Genomic DNA, 23204 nt, shown 5'->3' on the forward strand with positions numbered 1-23204 from the left:
GGCTGCAAAAGATAAATTCTGAAGAGTGCTTTAGCTCATGTAACTTTTGTAATTTCTTTTCAGTTTATTCCTTCTGGATGAATATATTTCTAGTCCTCCAAATGTTGACAGCACTTATAGATTAGATAATACAACTTCTACAAAGTTCAAAATTTATCAATTTCTATACCACTAATGTAAGTATAATAATATATATTATATCATATAGACAGCCTTATATTATATTATATTATATTATATTATATTATATTATATTATATTATATAATACTTATATAATATAATATGCAAGATATTATTCATTTCCATTGCTTGTTTGCTTAGACCTAGAGGGAGGCAGTCTCCTTTTTTTTCTCTTAACACTTTTCTAAACGTTTTATATTCTTGCATTAAGAAAAGGTTTAGAATAAGTATGGATATACAGAAATGTAGAGTCAAAATGAATACTTCAGGATCATTCAGGCAACGTCTAATTCTTCTAATGGTGGGAGGATTTATGATCCTGAAAACTTAAGTCTTTAAAAAAATGTATGTAATACTTCTTATACTTTCATGGAGAATATTTGGTCAATGCACGCAAAACAATGCTTAATGTCTTTTCACAAGAAAAGTACAGGAATATACATACTGTAAGGGACACATTCATACTGCACTTCAAGGTATTTATAGGTTCCTGGACACGGGTCTGGAAAAACATCAGGACCTGCCACCACTGCGCACTGTGTTCTGTTATTGCACCTGAAATCAAAAAAATAAAAAAGAAGAAATAATAAACTTATGGGAAGTGAAATCATGATTAATACCAGTGCTGAATTTATTTTGCTTCTTGTTATAAAAATTTAAGTATGGTTTTGCTCAATTTAGAGTTTTAGACTTTGGAAGGAAATATCTGTAGTATACTCAAGAAAAAAAAAACAAACCTAGAAATAAAAATCAACTCATTCAGTTTACTCATACTAACGAATTTGATTTTTCAGTGAACACAGTGCAACTTTGAGTTAGAAATTAAATACTGCTTAAGCAACACTGGTTCTTAGGATGGCACCAACGTGAATACAAATAACTGTTTGGTAGGAATCACTCACTGTCGTTGTTAAAAAAAAATTGAAAAAATATAGCCACAGAGTTTTATCAGAAATATGTAAAATACATTCAATGATTATCATGACATCCATTTTAAAGGCAGTCAAAATATAATGTGGAAATGCTTTGGCCAAACCTAAATCAATAAAAATTTAATATTTGAGTATTAAAATCTCTTAAAATTTAATTTATATCAATTAATATATTACTAACACCATAAGTAAAGCCATTTTTATGAACTGATTCTCACGTTCCTTGTGTTTGGCTAAATAATTACACTAACCTCACAGATGGCTGTTCACAAATACCAATATCCTATAACTTAAAATAACTTTGAGTCCCCAAAGAGAATAATCAAAAACCACTACTAAAATAGAAATATACACTAGGCATCCTTTGTGGCAACTCGGCTAAACAAATCTGGGCTACCCAGATTTAATCATGGGTAAGTATACATATAATGAAATTGATTCTTTGATTTGGAGTGGCTTTGCTAAGGTAAATTTTACTCAGAAATTGTCTACATTCAATAATTTATTGATAGGTACATTTTTCTATAGAAAAAAAATGTTTTCCAACTATTATATTGTCACTAAGTGTACAGGATGAGGCATTCTACAGTTATCCTGTTGTATGTTCTTGTTTATTCATCTCAGAAATATACTACCTCATGGCTAGAATTTTCTGTTATATCTACTTGAAGATATGCTTTATTCTATGAAATGACCAATACTTCTGAATCATTGTTTGCATACTGGTGGAATAAGGGAGCACCGAAGGAAGAACTCATTCTGATTTACTGTGAAAATACCTCGGGTTTGCTTGAGGCTACCATTTGTTGGCCTTAATGAGGATTTTTCTTAGTACCTAAATTAAAATTGATTCATTAGTGAATGTTGTAAGGTGAAAAACATATTCTGTGCTTTCAGTGGAAGATTAATAAAAGCCAATATTCTATACTTTTTATGCAATTTAGCATGATAGTTAATCCTGAGGAACAACATGTCCCTAATGTTCTCTTGTGTAGATTTAATGTCTAAGGATGATTGTAATAACGGTAATGTAAATGTGGCTGGCCTCACACATAAGAGGCAAGGAGACACCTTGCTATTTTAGTGTACTCAGACTTTAAAAAATTGGAGTACTTCCCTTTTACAAAGAAAATCTTTTGGAAGGAGATGTCTCAAAGTCAAAATACATGTTTCTTTGCAGTTAAGGCATACAATTTTCATATCACACCTGGAAAAAAACTCATAAATCTATCTCAGATGTTTATAAAAGGAGCAGCTATATAAACTTAGTTATTTCTGTAATTTGTTAAAGAAAGTTATCATCAGGATTGCATTTGAAGTAGTAATAGTTAATAATGAAAGAAGTATACATCATAAAATTCAATGAGATGTAAATATTTTGTAAATGTAGTATTTCTGATCTGCAGTTATTAAATCATCGGCTTTCTTGGTCTACTCTTGTTTTACACCCTATTATCAACCTTTCATTCTGATTTCTACAGCTGATATAATAAAATTCATTTAGAAGTTGTGTCTATTCTTCTAATTCTCAGATACAGAAGGGCAACTACATATCTTTTATTATTTAATCAATGTTTTATATCAAAAGACAGATTACTACTCTATGCCCTACTACTTTATGCCCTATTTATGAGCAGGGCATAAAAGTTAAAATTTATAATTATGGAAGTGTTTGTTGCACAGAAAGTGGTCTTGAATCAGAGATTTCACATGGTTATGTTTGAAGAGTCTCAATTAAAAAATATAATATGAACACTATTCTAATCCACCTATCCACTTATCTATCTAGACATGCACACCAAACAGTATTCATACTACTTATTATTTAAGATATAAAAATATATTTATGCATATTTAAGAAAATTAAAATAAGTGACCATTTGCTGTAAAAATAAGCCAAGTAAGCCTTCTAATTAATGAGATAGTATATTGAAGAGGTATATAAACAAAAACATGCTATATCAATAATACATTTGCAGTCATTATCATCATTGTTCTGGATCAAACAAGGCTTTACAACATTAACTTTTCAAAATAATTACATACTTTATTAGTATTTATTAGTATATTATATTGCATTATATTAAATGTTCTTTATAAGTTAAGATTCTTAAAAATCAGGGAGACAGGTAGACAATCTCTAGAATATTATTTTTGTATAAGATACATTATAACATTGATTGCTTGAAGACCAACTACACTTCAAAAACAGAAATTTAATGGTTCTGTTTCTGTTTTTATGTCTGCACAGAGTGCAGATGGGGGAGGGGCAGAGACAGAGAGGGAGACACAGAATCTGAGGCAGGCTCCAGGCTCAGAGCTGTCAGCTCAGAGCCCGACATGGGGCTCAAAGCCACAAACCATGAGATCAGGACCTGAGCTGAAGTCGGAGCTTTAACCAACTGAGCCATCCAGGTGCCCCCCCGTCCTCTCTTTTTGTATGACATCAGTTACTATAAATTAAAATGAAATGAATTATACTTTTGATTAAAGATTATTGAACAATGAACAGTTTACACCAGTGAGAGCACTTTTATAGTTATAAAAAATAAAGTAAATTCATTCTAAAATATTAAAGATGATAAATGTGAAATAATCAAATGTTCTCATGTGCTTTAAACTCAGATTTTTTCATTGTTTACTTTTAATATACATATAAATTAAAAAATGATTTTCAGTATTCCTGATATTAAAGATACTTCTATAACCCACAATAAAGGATGAGAAAAGACTGCCATAATGTGGTTAAAGCATCCTAATCCACTAATATTCACAGAGAAAACATCATAATCTTAGAAAGTATTAAGGCTTATTTACAGTGATAAAAGTTTCAATATTTTTTCATCAGAAAGTCTGTGCGGTTAAAAAAAAAATCCACTCCAACAATAGTTTTGAGGATAAATGGCTGGAGGGGGTCAAAAGTTATACACTTCCAGTCATAAAATAATTAAGTCATGGGATACAGGGTACAGTTCTGGGACTCTAGTTAATAATCCTATACTGTACATTTGAAAGTTGCTAAGAGAAGACAGTCAAGTATAAGCAGATGGCACAGAATTCTCAGAATCTCTCGGAGTTTCACTTTTCACATATATAACATGGAGCCAGTTATTTAATTACTGCGCAAAGTTGCTATGCTTATAAAAATTCATTAGGAAAAAGCGTGAAGTACCATATATATGCACAAAGTATACTTTTGGTTGTCATAGCACAACTATTATCATGACTAACATTAGCCATTTGTTTCAGGATAGGTTAATAATACTTCATTCCAAAACACTGGGTCTTTTGAGAGGAACTTAGAGTACAAGTGAGATAGCACACAAAAAAGCAGATAAACTATTTGGGTTTAGAGTAGAAACAGAAGAAAAGTAGATTCCCATTTTAAAAAAATCAAAACTGTAAGCCAGATCATTAGTTATACATAAATTACTTTACCTAGGACATACTAAGTCCAAAATGTAGAGTAACAACGCCCTATATCTGTGTAACCTTTCAAACTTGGAAAGCATATTCACATAAATCCTACTTGTCACTTCTTTTATCAGATGAATATTATTACCTCCAATTTCACAGAGGAGGGAATAGGTTTGAAAATGTTAAATGACTTTTCAGATTCTCAGAATTCAAATCATGGTTACTGGACTGCTGAACAGTGACCCGAAAACCAGGGGACTGCTGTCTTCTGAGACTGTGAGTCATGCATTTCATGGTCACTTTGGGAAACTGACTTAATTCACTGATAGGTTCTCAGGAGTACTTGTGATGATCCGATGAGGTACAGACCAGGCGTAAAATATCTAAGTGGCCCAGGATTCCTTCGGTCGTGATGTGCATCAGGCATTCCAAGGAGATCCCGAATTCAAATTAACATTACACAACCAGGCCCCTGCAATCCAAATTGGTATGTAGCAACTGGAAAGATCAATCTCTGAGCATAGGAGGAAGAAAGGATGAATGAATATTTATTCAGACGTTTCCAAAAGAAAAGAACAACATCATGTCCTTTTAATTCAACCCACATATAAACCTTCAAGGTGCCATCTACTGATCAGGTTTATTTAGTAAAAGTTATTTAATATGTTGGATGCTATTATTAGCAGTAATCTTAAAGCAATATTGTTTAATTTAAAATAGTGTGTTATGATGACTGCCAGGGAAGACATACATAATTCCAGGGCTAGCAACAGGATACAAAATCATCACAGTTTACTAATTCATTCAGATCATTCACAGTTTACTAATTCATTCAGATATGGTTAAGAACAGTACAGGAACAAAATTAGTTAAGTGTGATATGAAGAAGTCATCTCTGGGGAAAAAAAATTCCTCTATTTGCTATAATCTAGGGCAGCATATAGTGAAAATGATATTGCTGAGTTTATGTGCATATCACCTATTCAGATAAGTTCTTATTATATATAAAATAAATTAATTAGCCTATTTTCTGTTAAATACAATAAATTTATCTTTGTTTTAACTTCAATACCCCAGATAAAAATTAGCAGCTACTGGGGTGCCTGGGTGGCTGAGTTGGTTAAGCAACCAACTTCGGCTCAGGTCATGATTTCACAGGTTGGTGAGTTCGAGCCCCACATCAGGCTCTGTGCTGACAGCTCAAAACCTGGAGCCTGCTTTGGATTCTGTGTCTTCCTCTCTCTCTCTCTGCCCCTTCCCCACTTTCTCTCTCTCTCTCTCTCTCTCTCTCTCTCTCTCTCTGTTTGTCTCTCTCTCTCTGTCTCTCTTTCTCTCTCTCAAAAATAAATAAACATTAAATTTTTTTTTTAAATAAAAAAATCAGTGGCTATTGTCTCGTGTTTGGTTACAACATATTTATAGGTTAAGCATATAAACATGATCCTTAACTATATTTCTTAAAACTTCTAATATAACAGATACAGGGATGGTATTAGTTGCTTCTACAGCTCTAGTAATTGAAGTAAAATTTTGTATTTATGTACTGGGGGTCTAATCCACTGGTGTTCTCCATTAATAATCACTTCAACCACATATTCTTATTACACTCTAAAATCAGTGTGTACAGGGGTGCCTTGGTGGCTCAGTCGGTTGAGTGGCCAACTTCGGCTCAGGTCATGATCTCATGGTCTGTGAGTTCAAGCCCCACGTCGTCGGGCTCTGTGCTGACAGCTCAGAGCCTGGAGCCTGCTTCTGATTCTGTGTCTCCCTCTCTCTCTGCCCCTCCCCTGCTCATGCTCTGTCTCCCTCTGTCTCAAAAATAAATAAAAACACTAAAAAAAATTTTTAACCAGGGTGTGCAAACAAGCCATTCCCGGGAATGTTAAGAAACTTTTCACATGATGCCTCACCCATGTAAGTGTTAAATGTGTAAAACTCCACTGAAAATCACTGCAATGATAAGCTATGATAGTGGAAAAATAAGTGCTTTGTGTCTTTTCGTTAGCAAAATTAGTCATTTGAATTTACATTATCGCTTTTCAAACAGCATTTATATAAAAGCATGTATGTGAAGAAACACACATACACTTAGCAGACCCAAGTATTCCCCAGTATCTAAAATATGGCAGATCAGTGTCTGAATCATATAAGACACTATTCTCTAAGAGGAAAATATTTTAGAGATAGGTTTATGCCAAAAACAAAACAAAACACCACCATCATAATACTTTAATGTTTAAAATATGAAAACAGTTTAGGTAATCAAGTAACTCAATTTTTTAAATGCTCATGATATAATGTAGCAATATAAAAATGCACAGATTAATGTGTGAGCATCAACAATATTTTGCTCAATGTCAATCAACAGAACAACTCTTACACATTCTTTATTTTCCACTGCCTGTCACTCAGGGACCTGCTGATCTGGCATTCATTTTGAACTTAGAGGCCTGGAAATGAGAAAGCAACTATTTCATGGCAGAATATGAATATATACATGTCATAAAGAAATCATCTAGATCTCAAATGGTAAGCGAACTAAGTAGTCTGAGAGAAAGAAATCAATCTTTATTATTAAAAAAAAAAATAATTCTGGGGTGCCTGGATGGCTCAGTTGGTTAAGCATCATCCAACTCTTGATTTAGGATCAAGTCATGATCTCACTGTTTGTGGGTTCAAGCCCCACATCAGGCCATGCACTAGCAGTGTGGAGTCTGCTTGGGATCCTCTCTCTCTCCCTCTCTTTCTCTGCCTCTGTCTCTTTTCTCTCTCTCTCTCTCTCTCTCAAAATAAATAAAAAAATTAATTCTTACATTGTAGCCATACACTTAAGCATTTACAAAACAGTTTGGCAATGCTGTCTACTTTTTTTTTTATATGTTACAATTTCTTTTTAAAAAAAATTTTTTTAATGTTTACTTAATGTTGAGAGAGATAGAGGTAGAGACAGAGGGTGAACAGGAGTGGGCGGAGATAGGCAGACACAGAATCCCAAGCAGGCTCCAGGCTCTGAGCTGTCAGCACAGAGCTGGATGCCAGGCTCAAACCCAAGAAATGAGAGATCATGACCTGAGTCGAAGTTGGATACTTAACCGACTGAGCCACCCAGGCACCCCTTATGTATTACAATTTCATTTAATTTTTATATATTTAAATATTATATGTATCTCATGTTGCCTATTTTGTATTTTACTTATATTTTTATAGTAATTTGAATCAGTTATTTTTCACCCCATTTTTCACATGAGAAAACTGAAGCCCAGCAGGCTTAGATAACTTATCTAAAATCCTGCAACTAGGAAGTGACAAACAGAAGGCAAATGCACCTCTTCCCACAACAAGGAATTGTGCCTTTGAACTTCTATGTCAGCTCTTTGGGTTGGTCTCATTCTCACAACTAGGGTGTGACCAGAGGCCGAGTTAAGTGGCAATTTAAGAAGTAAGGAAAGTGATAAGGCCCCTAATTTGGTGTTTTCATTTTTGAGGAATTTATTCTAAATTATAAACTAAAAATAATGCAAGATCTCATAGAACACAAGTTGACACTGTATGCACTTCGCAAGGTAACTGCCTAACCTCAAGTCTCTCATTTTCTACATTCCTTTACATTGAATTTCACAAACATTCCTTTACATTAGAAAAAGGTAATCTGACACAAGCAAGTGAAAACAAGACCAAAGTGATTAGTGAGGAGCATAGAAACTAGGATACTGTATTAGTCTTCTCGTTGCTTCTGGGACAATCTATAACAAATTTAGTGACTTAAAAACAATGCAAATCTATTTTCTTGTAGGTCTGCAGGTCAGAAGTCCAAAATGAGTCTTATATGGTTAAAATCAAGCTGTTGGCAAGGTTGGTGCCCTATTGAGGTTCTGAAGAGAATCCGTTTCCTTGTTTTTTTCCAGTTTCTAGAAAGAACCTGTTTCCTTGTTTTTTTTTTTGTTTTTTTTTTTTCTAGTTTCTAGAGGCTGTCCCCTCATTCTTTGGCTTGGGCCCCACATCACATTACCTTTTCTCACTTTGACATGACATGATCTTCCTCCCTCTTTGACCTTTTGGCTTCCCTATAAAGACCCTTGTGATTACATTTAAGATAATCTGCCTATCTCAAGAGCCTGAATATCATCACTTATGGAAAGTTCCTTTATCCATATAAAGAAATATTCTTAAATTATAAGGATTAGAATGCCAGTTCAGCATATTGCCTGCCAGCACTTAAGTAAAAAGACATATTGAAAACCCTCTCCTGAGGTGATCACCTTCAAGAAGTCTTACATAATAAGATGCATGTCACTGCAGTAGAGCATGGCTAAGTTAGTGTTCATTGTCTCCATAAGGAACAGTTTTATTTATTAAAAGAATGAATAGGCCTCCACTTACATATATTATCTCCCAGTACAAATAAATGTTTTTAGTATAATTTGGCTAAAAGACATCATATTAAACATTTGTTTTCTTTGATCACCAAGAAATTCTCAGTGCATAAATCTTGTTGCAATAGATGTGGGAAACTAACCTATATTACTTGACAGAGGCAAACTTTTAAAGCATTTTACAGAAACTGGAATGTCGTTTGACTTTGGACCTATATAAAACCTTATAAAATACGAAGTATCAAAAAACACTAAGAAATTATTAATGAAGCCCATTGGTTCATATTAAACTGAATTTATGCTTCTGTGTTACTATGCCATTCTATAAACAAATTAAAAAATGACTATTTCATGTTTATGGACTGAAATAATTTTATTTTGACAAAACCCAATTTAAAATAATAATTCTCTACTACACTAAAAAGATATTGCTTTCTTATGTTCTAAACTTTACCAGTAGCAATTTAAAAAATAGAAGCCTTTTCAGATTCTCTTCCTACAATACAAATTTACAAACTTATGAACCTTAAGGGCTTATTCCTGGGAATTTTTCAAATTGATTTAATAATACTCTAAAAATATAGAAATACCTTTGAAAATGTGGTAATCTTATAAGGAAGTCCAATTTCCCAATGTTCTACATATTTCTGGGTAATATTTGAAAGAACAAATTACCATAATCATCAGTCAACATCCATAGAATATTTATGGAGCCCATTCCAAAAATAAAATGATTAGCTATGTCAGACACATGAGTACAATTCATAGAGGCATACATCCATAATAAATGGAAATATGCTTTTAAAATTAACATATTCACAAACATTGCTTGGAAAAACATTTGAGTCCCGTTCTGTACCAATGACTTCTAAGCTATAATCTTCTTGTAGCTGAATGTTATAACAATGGGAATGCTATAACAATATAAAGTTATAAAGGGCCTTTTCAGTTAAAAATAAGTAGCATTGCATGTGTATTAGTGTATTACCACCTATGTAGGACAGCATTTCAGAGCTGAACATTCTTTACCTGAATGTATGGTTACCAAATAAATCAGTGTGTGTCTGCATTCATTATCTGAAACTACACCAAACAATGGTATTGCTCATTTTCTCCTAACTAAAAAGGAACAATATTTTATATGCATATATATTATATGCATGTTTTTCTTAAGTGAAGACAATGTCCACTTTACTGAGAGCTAGTTAGGATACTTCTATATATTTTTTCCAAGACTACTTATGTTATTGTACTTTCTCTTTTTTTTTCTTTTTTTCTTTTTAAGTCAGAGACAGACTTACTTCATTATACTTCCTCAAACTTTTGCAAGGCATTTTTTTCCTCCATGAGCCACAAAAAGGTCTTGTCTGCATGACTGGGCTAAGACAAGGAATGTTATCCTGAGACATATAGTTAAATCTGTTTTTTTTCTTTTCAATATGTGGCATTTCTAAATCAAACTGTTTATACATGAGAAAAATAAAAATATATAAAATAAAACTTCAGAAAGAGAATTGCAAAGAAAAAAGGAATTTTAGTAACATTGGATACTGAAGTGAGTTAACCTGAAAGCCTATAAAAGGATCAAGATGAGCTGAGAACAATGCCTTTGGCTTCCTCACATTTGCTTTTAATAAAGTGCTAAATGAAAGCAAGTGAAAACCTGTGTGTGTGAATGTGTGCATATGTATGCATGCCAATAGTATACACAACATTTATATATTAAAAACAAGACTTCCAAAGCAGGAATACACAGCAGAGAGAAATGATGTTTTCTGTTTAACTCTGTCCTTATAAATTTTTTGAAGAGTTCAATAGTGTTTTTTTTTATATTACATAAAAATAATTTTAGTTGTCTTCATAATTTGTAAAGATAGTGTAACAGACATGGTACACAGTAACTAAGAAAGAAAGCCCACACCTGCCAGTGATTGAAGACCAATAATTTTCATGATTTTCATAATTCAATTTCAATAATTTTCATAATTTTCCTCTCCCCTTAGATGTTTCATCTCTCACTTCTGGCAGCAGGGCTTCTTAGGCTTACTCTATTAATTCCACTCATGACCTCAGATAGAGATACGTGTCAAGCATAGATAGAGATACATGTCAAGCATATCTCTTTCTTACCTGCTTTGATTTATGGTATCACCAGAAAGCTATAAATACAAGAGAAATGCTATGACATTTCTTTGTATCAGAATGCTTTAGGCTGAAAAAAAAATAGCAAACAAAATTAAAGTGGCTTCAAAATAAGGCTTGCGACATCTCACGTATTAAAAATTAGAATATGGTTTGTTACAACTTGGTTAATTCGGAGATTTAACAGGCATCACCGTGGCTTGAATTCTATGACATTCTGTTGGATTTTGTCTTACGGTCCTAAGATGACCACTTGCATCTGCAGGTGTTACACAGAGATGATACAATCTTGAAAAAAGTAAGTCCTATCTTCTGTTTTATTTTAAAAGTAAGGATGTTATATACATAAGCCACTCACCACCATTCTTACAGAACATTAGCCAAAAGTAACCAATGCCTATGCGTATGTCAGCATGCCTGTGCTTAAAAGAGTCACACAAGAGAAATGAAATCCACATGACTGGTTTGCCCAGTGAAGGTTCATCATCACAGGGCCAGAGGGGCACACAGAATTCTCTGAAGGACTGCACTCTTTACAGGAAAATGAACAAATCAACCTTTTGCTAGTGAGGAAGAAGGGGGGAGTGGTTAGAGAATGGATTTTTGGAAAGCAAACAACAGCATCCGTTTTCTCAGTTTCTTTCTCTAGTGAAAACACCTCATATTTAAGATATTATAAAGTTTATAGCACAATTACTAAAAAGAAGAGACATATAAGAAAGTATTTTTCAAATTTAAACACAGCATTTTACTTTGAAAGAATATGGATAAATACTGTGATGTATAGAGTCTGGATAAATACATTAAAATGTATCTCTATTATTGGATGATAGACAGCCATGAAAAGTGATGAGGCCAGCATTACCCTAATATTAAAACTAGATAAAGACACAACAAAAATAGAGAACTACAGGCCAATATCTCTGATGAACATAAATGAAATATCCTCAACATAATATTAGCAAACCAAATTCAACAATATATTTAAAAAAAATATTCACTACGATTAAGTGGGATTTATTCCTAGGTTGCAGAGGTGGTTCGTTATTTGCAAATCAATCAATGGATACATCACATTAGTTTACAGTGAACATACCTCAACAAATAAAGACCATCTATGAAGAACCCATAGCTAATATCATCCTTAATGGGGAAACCTGAGAGTTTTTCCTCTACGATCAGAAACAAGACAGGGATGGCCACTCTCACCACTTTTATTCAACATAGCAGTGGAAGTCTTAGTTACAGCAATCAGAGAACAAAAAGAAATAGAAGGCATCCAAATAGACAAGGAACTAATAAAACTTTCACTATTTGCAGATTACACGATACTATATATAGAAAACCTAACAGACTCCACCAGAAAACTGCTAGGAATGATAAACAGACTCAGTAAAGTCACAGGACATAAAATCAGTGTACAGAAATCTGTTGTGTTTTGGGGCGCCTGGGTGGCGCAGTCGGTTAAGCGTCCGACTTCAGCCAGGTCACGATCTCGCGGTCCGTGAGTTCGAGCCCCGCGTCAGGCTCTGGGCCGATGGCTCCGAGCCTGGAGCCTGTTTCCGATTCTGTGTCTCCCTCTCTCTCTGCCCCTCCCCCGTTCATGCTCTGTCTCTCTCTCTGTCCCAAAAATAAAAAAAAATAAAAAAAATTAAAAAAAGAAATCTGTTGTGTTTCTATATACCAATAATGAAGCAGCAGAAAGAGAAACTGAGGAATGGAAATGGAATCTTGCCATTTTTAGTAACATGGATGGAGCTAGAATAAGTCAATCAGAGAAAGACAAATACCGTATGATTTCACTCATACATGGAATTTAAGTAGCAAAACAAATGAGCAAAGTGAGGGGAGGAGAGGAAGAGAGAGAGAGAGAGAAGCAAATCAAGAAACAGACACTTATCTATAGAGAACAAACTGATGGTTAGCAGAAGGGAGGAGGGTCTCGAGATGGGTTAAATAGGTGGTGGGGATTAAGGAGGGCACTTGTGATGAGCACTGGGTGATGTATGGGACTGCTGAATCAGTGTATTGTACACCTGAAGCTAACAGTACTCTGTATATTATTACCTAACTGGAATTTAAATAAAAGCTTAAAAAAAAGAAAGAAATGATGAAGTAACTCTTCCTTTACTAACCTGAAAAAAATCTTCTACATTAAAATTTAAAATGAAAACATTAAAAAATAGTTTTATAGGTGTATGTATGTGTAAATGTAGAGAATAACTCTGAAGGACTTGTAGCAACAGTGATTATCACTGACATGTAGGATAATTGTTATTTCTTGGTCCATAGTAGTTTTTCTCCCTTTTAAAACAGCGTGAACATTTGTTATTTCATGATCATTTCAAAGCATATTTAAAATTTAAAGGCAATGATAACTCTTTCAGGATTATCCATATTAATTATTTCACATTCTTAGATAACTTTCAACTCTTAAAATTTTACGTAATAACACCTATAACAATGCAGCTTTCATGTAAGTTATTTTTTTGCAAATTTCCCCAAAAGTTTCTCTGAGACTTACTGCACATCTATCTCTAAAGCATTACAATTATTTTTTTTATATTGAGATGAGATATAGCCTTTTTCTAGAGAAAATTAAAAGATGTAAGTCACCTAGGAACTCTGGCACAATGGAAATCAACGCTGCCAAATACCCAGCAAGCTAGTACATATCATTTACATCTCTGTGATGGTTGCTAAAGGCTTTAAGATAACAATGTTAATCTACCTTAGAATGACGACAATTATGACATCTTATCATGAGAATAGACAAAGTCTTCAGGAGTGTTTCATATTTGTTTTTTTCAGACTTGTGGACCTGTTCCATAACTTAGAGAATTATATCCAAGTGGAGTTGTAATACTTACTCAACACAACACAATGAATTATCTGGGATACATGCTGCATAATATATGCATGATTGAGAAAGCCACCAACAATTTAAGGTTTGCGGTGAAAGAGAAAAAGGGGAAATCTAGTATCACAAGCTATTTTTTAAAGAGAATAAGCAACCGTTAGGTAAATATAATGTATTTATTTTCTTGGTTGCCATTTTCAATGCTTGACATTCTTCCTATATTTGGAAGAGATAGATAGATAGAAAGATAGATAATTTACTGAATATCTCAAATATACAATTTGAGCTTCAAGTGAAAGAACTTTGCATTACTGAACAAAAACAAGATTAAACACTTTTATATTTCATTAGTTTCCTTTGTGATTATGAAATCACAAATATGAAATATAAATATGTAATAGAATGCCTAACGCACCATTGTAGAAAAACTTATAATGAAATGCACACAATCATTATCCTCTGCCTTAAAACAGAGCTAAAATACCAATCAATATCTATATTTTTTCAATGAATATTGATATTATTCAATAGTCATTACATTATTCTTTCAAGATTGTTTCCTTTAGAGAAACAAAGTTTCATAAGTACTCTTGACAACTAGCAAACACACAATAAAAACTAAGGTTTTTTATGAGTACTTACTATGTGCCTATCATGCACTAGATTCATTATTCACATAGATTCATTATTCACATATATTCTAACACATAAATTAAATTCTAACACATAAAGATTGCTCTAATGTAAAGCAATCTTTTCAAGAAAGAGTCCTTTTCTATTTTTATTTATTTTTAATTTTTTTAATGTTTTTATTTATTTTTGAGAGACAGAGTACCAGTGGGGGAGGGGCAAAGAGAGAGGGAGACACAGAATCAGAAGCAGACTCCAGTCTCTTGAGCTGTCAGCACAGAGCCCGAGGAGGGGCTAGAACTCTGGGCCGAAGTTGGACACTTAACCGAGTGAGCCACCCAGGCACCCCAAGAGTCTTTTTTTAAAAAAAGAAAATATATTGGGGCACCTGGGTGGCTCAGTCGGTTGAGCGCCGACTTCGGCTCAGGTCACGATCTCGCGGTCAGTGAGTTCGAGCCCCGCATCGGGCCCCTGTGCTGACAGCTCAGAGCCCGGGGCCTGTTTCAGATTCTGTGTCTCCCTCTCTCTGACCTTCCCCCATTCATGCTCTGTCTCTCTCTGTCTCAAAAATAAATAAACGTTAAAAAAATTAAAAAAAAAATACATAGTCCCTCCTTTTCTAAGAAAAATATGATTCTAGTACAGAATAGTAGCTGCAGTTTGATTGATTGATTTTGATTGAAAAAGTCTGTAATCAAAGTGATTGTTTTATCTTTGCTATTGTTAAATGGATTTATATTGTATAATTCACAATGGATTATATACATATTTGGAAAATATACAAAATATACCAAGTATTGAGGTTATTGACAATGCTTGAATGTGAAATAATAAGATACTTAAAATGGTTAGATACCCCTCATGATATAGAAAGTGCCCTAGAATTAAACTCAGAACTTACATTTGAACCTACACTATTGCAAAAATCAAGACAAGATACATAGCCTCTCAGGGCCTCAATTTCTGCTTATTTGTAACTACAATCTATGATTATTTTGAGCTTCAGAGCAATAATGTATAGGAAAACACAGCACAGAACCTGAGATGGTGTAGGCACTCAACAAATGTTAGGTTACTGAATTGAGGATGGATGACAGTTAATTACAGAGAATTAATAACATAATAACTCTAAACATAGAGTTAAACAATTAAAAAGGCAAAAAATAAAATAACCTTTTCAAAAAAAAAAAAAAGAGAAAAACAGAGAAAAAGCCTCTTGTAAGTATTTCATTTGGAATTCCAAGTAAAATAAAACCACCTCAAGCCTCGTGGTCTCCCTTTTGATCACCTGGGTTCAACTTAGAAATGTTAGTAGAAAGAAGCCACTTAGTACTTGTGCCTCAGTTTTCTTCCTTCACACCGGATTGCCATGAACTAAAATTAATACATAGTGACCTTTACATCACTACGCCATCAGATTTTATTCATGAACAGCTTCATTAAAATGCTCTTGATTAACAGAGACAAAAATAGAAAACCATTTAGTTTGGGACAATTGTGCTCCACTTTAAAACCATGTTCATCTCCAAATACATATAGTATTTTTTGACTTTACAGGACGGTAGCTCTATCCCCGAAGATACATAATGATTAAGAAATATCTGTCGAGTTTTAGTAGTTAGTAAAATGGGCTATATGTATATAGTAAAAAAAAAAAAAAAAAAAAAAGTAAGGTTAAAATTACATATATGCTTTACTTTAAGAAAGATTCTGAAAAGACCGGTTTTAATAAATATAGAAGCAAATCATTTATCCTTCTGAGTTTTACTCTACTCATGTGTAAAACAAATGTAGCACAGCTTTACTTCCCTACATCAAAGGTACTAAAAGTGGGGAACAGTGAGGGAAATGTAAATATTTTATAATTACAAGGTATAGTCACTTCAATAGAGGCCTCACTGATACACACTTAACACAGAGAAAACCATGTAAAGCCTCTTGTGTTGATCAAAAAATATCATTTGGGGCGCCTGGGTGGCGCAGTCGGTTAAGCGTCCGACTTCAGCCAGGTCACGATCTCACGGTCCGTGAGTTCGAGCCCCGCGTCAGGCTCTGGGCCGATGGCTCGGAGCCTGGAGCCTGTTTCCAATTCTGTGTCTCCCTCTCTCTCTGCCCCTCCCCCGTTCATGCTCTGTCTCTCTCTGTCCCAAAAATAAATAAAAAACGTTGAAAAAAAAAAATTTAAAAAATATCATTCTACTGAAGTCTGGAAAGTTTAGGTTCCAGTATCTATAGCATAATACCTGGCATTTGATAAGGTTTTCAACAGATTCTGCCAACCATACTTCCTGAATCCCTTTCTCCTCCCTACCTCCTAACATCCAATCAGCCTTGAACCCTGTGTGTTTCCCTCATCTCCAGGATCCCCTCCTAACCAGCTTCAATAGTGCTTCTTCACCTTTTCTCAAAATCTTCACTTGATAGTGATGACCCTTTATTCATTTCCTCCAGGTGAAAATTCAAACATGACATATATAGGACCCTGGGAAAATAACTAAATTCTCTTTGTTCCTGATCCAAGGTATTCCTACTTCCTTTCTCTTTGTAACAACAGGAATATATAAATCAGATTGTTAAGCATTATGAGACATTATCAATCCTTGTAATCTTTTGTATTACAAGACCTGTTTTTTAAATGGTGAACGATGTTTTGTTCATTTAATTGACATGTATTGAAAGCCTACTACGTGCCTGTGCTAAAAGATAAAGATAGATTGGATATGGCTCATGCTCTAAAGAGCTTGAAATCTACCAGAAGAGATACACACCTCAACAGGTTATTAACATACGATGAATTAAGTGCAATGACAGATATATGTACGTACAAGCATATCACAGTGACATCGGGTGACAGTCACTATTCTAGGTTGAACTGTGTCCCCCCAAAAGATATGTTTAATTGCTAACCCCCAGTATCTCACAACATGACCTTATTTGGAATTAGCCTTGCTGCAGATATAATCAGGTAAGAGGAAGTCAGATGGGGTGGGGTGGGGTGGGGTGGGTCCTTAATCCAATGTGATAGTGTCCTTCCAGGAGGGGGGAAATGTGTACACAAATAGAGACACCTTGGGAGAACAAAAACTTATGACAGAGGTACAGATTAGACAGATGTAGCTGCAAACCAAGGAGCACCAAGGCCTGACAACCACCACCAGAAGCTAGGAAGAGGCAAAGAATAATTCTTTTTTTCTCTTTTTGATGTTTATTTATTTATTTTGAGAGAGAGTGAGAGAGCAAGGGAGGGGCAGAGAGAGAGAGAGAGAGAGAGAGAGAGAGAGAGAGAGAATCCCAAGTAGAATCTGTGCTGTCAATGCACAGCCCCATGCAAGGCTTGAGCTCTCGAGATCATGACCTGAGCTGAAATCAAGAGTCAGAGGCTTACTCTACTGAGCCACCCAGGCACCCCAAGGAAAAGAATAATTCTATCCAGAGTCTCAGAAACAGCATCCCCTGCTGATTTCTCAGCATCTCTGTCTTTCAGAACTGTGAGAGAATACATGTCATTGTGTTAAGCCACCTGGTGTGTGGTACTTTGTTATGGCAGCCCTAGAAAACTCATAACAGATAGTTAACATGGACAGAATAAAGGGGATTAGGGCAGGTTACCTGGAGAAGGTGACACCAGAACTGAGTGCTAAGAGCGCTCACCTCGGTTAAATTAATGAGACTAGAAAAGGAATTTCAGGCAAATAAAAACAGAAAGGGAATTGAAACAGCATGGTAATGTAGAGATCTAGAAGCCATTTGGTGCTCTTGGAATAGAAGCAAAGGCTGACAAGAGAAAGGTTAGAAAGGTGATCAGAGGTTCAGATATAGCAATTTTGTATAACATGTTCATAAATGACAGTAGCTAACATGTATTGATTGCTTCTCTGTGTTCAGCACTGTGCAAAGTGCTTTAGGTATAATATTGCATGCAATCTTTACAATGACCCTAATGGAGATGTGTACATGTGTTAAGTGAGAAACCCAGGCTTTGAGAATCCATGTGATTAATGTAAATGCTGTCCAGCTGCTTATTAAATGAGTCTAGACTTGATTTATTTGGTTAAGTGGAATCATGGAATGTGTTATAAACAAGGAATTAATAAGCTCTTATTGCTTTTGATATAGGTTAATCTGTGATTTCTATAGACAATGAATCTGTGGAGGATAGGCCTACACACATAGGGATCTCATAACAGAAATGGAGAAAATGGGTGAACTGAAGAAGTATTCAAGAGAGTAAAATTAGAAGGTCTTCCTAATCGGTAGGAATGCCAGGAATTAAAAGGAGGCAGGAACCAAGGAATATTCTAGGCTTTGGAAACAGAAAGGCTGGTGGTGCAACACACTAAAACAGAGAATACATGTGGGGGCATAAGTTTCAGTAGATCTACATTAGAAAGTGACAGAGTACTGGTTCTGTGTTGATACGTACACAATAGGAGCTCTGAATGGCTGCTGATAAACTTCCTGTGGCCCTCAGCAAGAAATCACTCCTCGGCTATATTGTACTATAACGTGGCAGAGTGGCAGACGACAGCACTCTATTAAACAGACTCCCGTCCCTTGCTCTTCGATGTTTATTGTCCCCAAAGAGATTAAGATATAAACCTAAATCTCAGATGTCAAAATCAAGAACTTAGGTATTCGTCCTTTGGTTTTTTAATAGATAGTCTGAAATACTTAGCAATTTCCAATAAACCACACACACATTTATGTAATCACATTTTGCTGTTGTCTGTGCTTTCTCCAAAGAAAGAACCATTTCCAAATTAGCCAGAAAGACTCGAATTTCTCAGAAAAGCAATTACAAGACATGGTTTAAATAGTCAGCTACAGAATGAAAAGGAGAACCTGGTTTCTTCAGTCTTGTGTTAAATGGGAATTTTTACACTACGTTTTAAAGAAATGAGTCTCTAGAGAGAACAATACCTATGTGAATAAAATTCTCCTATCATCAGATATTGATTTGAGTTACCATCGGTTAGCAATATATTTTTGAACATATGCAATTATGAACAAACTTTTATTTACCTAAGGTATATATAAATATCTGTAGATTTAGCTCTTGAGGGTTATGATGTTTGAGTGCGTTGTGGAGATGACAGACAGTCCCTAAAGGCAGGGAATAGGTGGCTGTTTCTTTCTGCAGCAATCCCTATGGTCTAATTATAGAGCGATAGGATACTTGCGTCAGCTTGAGTGAAAGCCACTCTCTTGGCTTCTCGGCTGGAAGCAAGTTACATAAAAATGATGGAAAGAAAATGGAGAAGCCTAAAAGCAAAGTATAAGAATGGACAGGAGCAAAGGAGAAAAAAAACACATATGTTTTTTATTGGTTACCACATTTCAAGCATTTTAATCCACTTGATAAGTAAACACATTTTACAAATAAAAAGTATCAAAAGGACAAACTTTTGGCAAGTGTATGCAAACTAACGGATTTGTTTGCTGCTTTTGCTAAGGGAAAATAATACTGGGAGACTGCCATTAATAGCACGCCAACTTAGAAACCCAGTAGAAGTTTAGCAAAGATAGAAAACAGAAGGGGATAAAAATTAAGTAGCTGCAATGGCTAACTGGACCTGAAACGTCTGAATGGACGTGGACAAACAGTCAACTAGCAAGTACGACAGTACACGCTGTGTGAGAAGGTGGATAAAGCTAGAAAATGTACTGTTTCAACTCTCCATTTAGAGAGTACAATGACTTTTCTTGACATTAGTATGGGACTACTCTAGGAAAGTGGCATGCAACTACCACATCTCAACTTGCCAAAATTTACAAAATGGTAAGACGAAATGTTAAAAAATAAAAACCCTTTTCTTGACTTGTGGTTCACCGAGGAACCAAATAACTCATTTATACAGTCATTCGTAACATGCAGTTCACAGATTTAGATTCCAAAATTATGGTATATACGTTTCAGTGAATACTTATTCTAATCCGCAAGGTCTTGCTGAGTTGATTGCATGCAGCAAATGAAATAAAGTGTACCCGAGTACATTTTTTGTATGTTTCAACCAATTCATATAACTTTATTGAAAGTTTTTTTTTCCCCCGCTGGCAAATGGTCACATATAAGTTTAATTCGTAAAGAAAAACTAACTTAACGATTCATATTAATCTTTTAAAAACATTTTAAGATATTGTCTTACAGTTATACATGTAAGCGATGGCATCAAAAGAAAGGTGGTGAAAGACGGAAAGTCTGCTTCACTAAAATAACAAATGCCCCTTTGGCAATAAAGTGAACATTTAATGCTTTATTTCAACAACAAAAACATACAATTGCAAAAGTGCATCCAAAGCCACTGGAGAAAATCAAACAGATGGGACTAAGTCAGTCACCAATCCTGAATTTCAACTTTGACAAGGAAGCAGGTTTTTTTTCATATCAATGAGTAAAATATATTCCAAATTTATCTAGAATCACAGTAATCCAAAGGAAATACATGTTTTTGCTCAAAATATAAAATTATAACACTGTATTTGTTTTAATTTAATTAAAGTTAACTGAATATTTAGCATTCCATAAGAAGAAAAGTAAAATAAGTCTTATTTGAGAATTTGTCTCATTCAGAGGTCTTAGTTTCCATTTTATACCACAATTTACTTCAATAGTCAGTGTACAGAAATCGCTGATTGGAAAAGGTTTTGAATGAATCCATAAAACTAAAGAAAAATGAAGGTGTCAGTTGCTAATAACCACCATCTCAGTCTTGAGCCAAAAATGCTAAATAGGAAAGACAGGTATTTGCATAAAAGCAGGCTAATTTTGAGGCTAATTTTTTCCTCTTGTAAAGGTATATTTTAAAGATGTTTCCCTGTTTTTTATTTTAATTTATCTTAGTTAATACTGACTCAATTGTAAGCATGAGGAAATACTATTACATGCAATCATAAAATATTTGCTAGCAAAGATTTTATATGTGTATAAGTGCTTTTATTATATTGATTTTTAAGTTACATAACAGAGGTAAGAAGCCATCCTTGCATAAGTTAAAAACACTTGCTTAAAAATTAGTCATAGTTGAAAAAGAATCTTGGGTCCATCAATATCAGATATTATTATTATATTATAATTTACATAAGTTACTTAATGTCTCTAAGCCTCAAATTCCTCATTTGTGTAATACAGATTGCACCCACACCTCAGGGGGTTCCCACGTCAATTAAAAGAGGCAAGTCATATAGTATGTGTAAGTACATTCCTGCTCACAAAAAAAGACACTTTCTTTTAGGTATCAATGGTACTGATGATAAGAGCCATACAACAAATAATAGTAAAAGCCAGCTGATTTAGAAAGAACATGTCTCTTGGGGGCAGGCGCCTGGGGGGCTTAGCCGGTTAAGCATCCAACTTTGGCTCAGGTCATGATCTATCAGTTTGTGGGTCCAATCCCTCTATCACACTCTGTGCTGACAGTTCAGAGCCTGGAGCCTGCTTCAGATTCTGTGTCTCTCTTTTTCTCTGACCCTCCCCTGCTTGCTCTCTCTCTCTCTCTCTCTCTCTCTCGAAAATAAACATTAAAAAAATAAAAAGAAAAATCATGTTTCTTGGAGAACTACATCCTTAAAACATTGTTTCCTTCCCATCTCTATATACTTACATATGCACCAATTAAAGAATAAAGTTTTCTTTAAAGTAGATTCAGGTCTTATTACTATACAATACAAATTATAGAATCATTTCTATTTCAGGAAATAAGAGAACATGACATGGAATAGAATTCTAAGTACAAAGGTGTAAAAATCATTTTACTATTTAATTTGCAAGTCAATGATTTATCCTACAGTGTATTAAAAATTGTATATATTCATCTGAAAATGTTTAAAACTCAGCACATAGGTAATAATAAGAGAATTGAACTTAATATAAAAATCACATCATATTTTTATTTACATTCTATAATGATTTTCAGAAATTTTATAGTGATTTTGGGAAATTTTGGTACTAAGAAAAAGTTCAGATATAAATTTTTTCTTAATAAAAAAAGTCACATAGATTACAAAAATTTTCATTATCAAGGACATAAAAAACAAAAGTTTATTGAAAGTTTCAATTTTGAAAACTAACTACCAGGATGTACATAATCTGAGAAATTCACAATTTTACCATTACTGTAGAAAATCCTAAGTATATGGATTTAGCGCGTTATTGCAGTTTCTCTAGAACAACTTTTCATGTTAACTGAATGTCGCTGACATCTATTTGCTCACCTAGCACCTATCCCTATAAGAGCATCTGGATTTTGTTCTGTATGTTCTGTAGAATCATTTGCCCATATTCTCAAGCCATTTGGGCATGTCTACCATGCCTACCTAATTCATCTCCCTGGTCACAATGATTAGTCAATATGTCCAAACTTGGAATTTTTGCTGAAAACCCTAGAAAAAAAAAAAAAAAAGATGGCTGGTAACCTAAAACTGAAATTAAAAGATCAAGCACATAAGCCTGGCGCCGCTGTGTGCCAATGTGCTGATACCTTTAAAAGGATGCCCAACACAAAGGATAAGAGAAGTGGAGAAAGACAGACTTCTGATGTATCCTAAGAGTTCCCGGATGAAGACAGACCTAAAGTCAATTAAACCGGGGGTTTTTCAGTTAAAGGAGTAATTTCTTTGTGAGTCATTTTAAGTTAGGCTTGATTGAGCTCCTTGCAATGGAATCTTCAAT

The 23204-nt window shown here is 34.4% G+C and overlaps 1 protein-coding gene across 33 annotated transcripts in view; it reads right to left on the bottom strand.

The window, feature by feature from the left end:
- The window catches only part of ADGRL3 (adhesion G protein-coupled receptor L3), an 829205-nt gene that overhangs the window by 342053 nt on the left and 463948 nt on the right, over positions 1 to 23204 (bottom strand). For all 33 annotated transcript variants that reach the window (XM_058722441.1, XM_058722432.1, XM_058722430.1 and 30 more), the window contains one exon: positions 628 to 737. In XM_058722441.1, coding sequence (XP_058578424.1) covers positions 628 to 737 — 110 coding nt within the window. The remainder of the gene's footprint in view (positions 1 to 627; positions 738 to 23204) is intronic.

The sequence above is a fragment of the Neofelis nebulosa genome, chromosome 3 (genome assembly GCF_028018385.1).
Source record: "Neofelis nebulosa isolate mNeoNeb1 chromosome 3, mNeoNeb1.pri, whole genome shotgun sequence".
Lineage (NCBI taxonomy): Eukaryota > Metazoa > Chordata > Mammalia > Carnivora > Felidae > Neofelis > Neofelis nebulosa.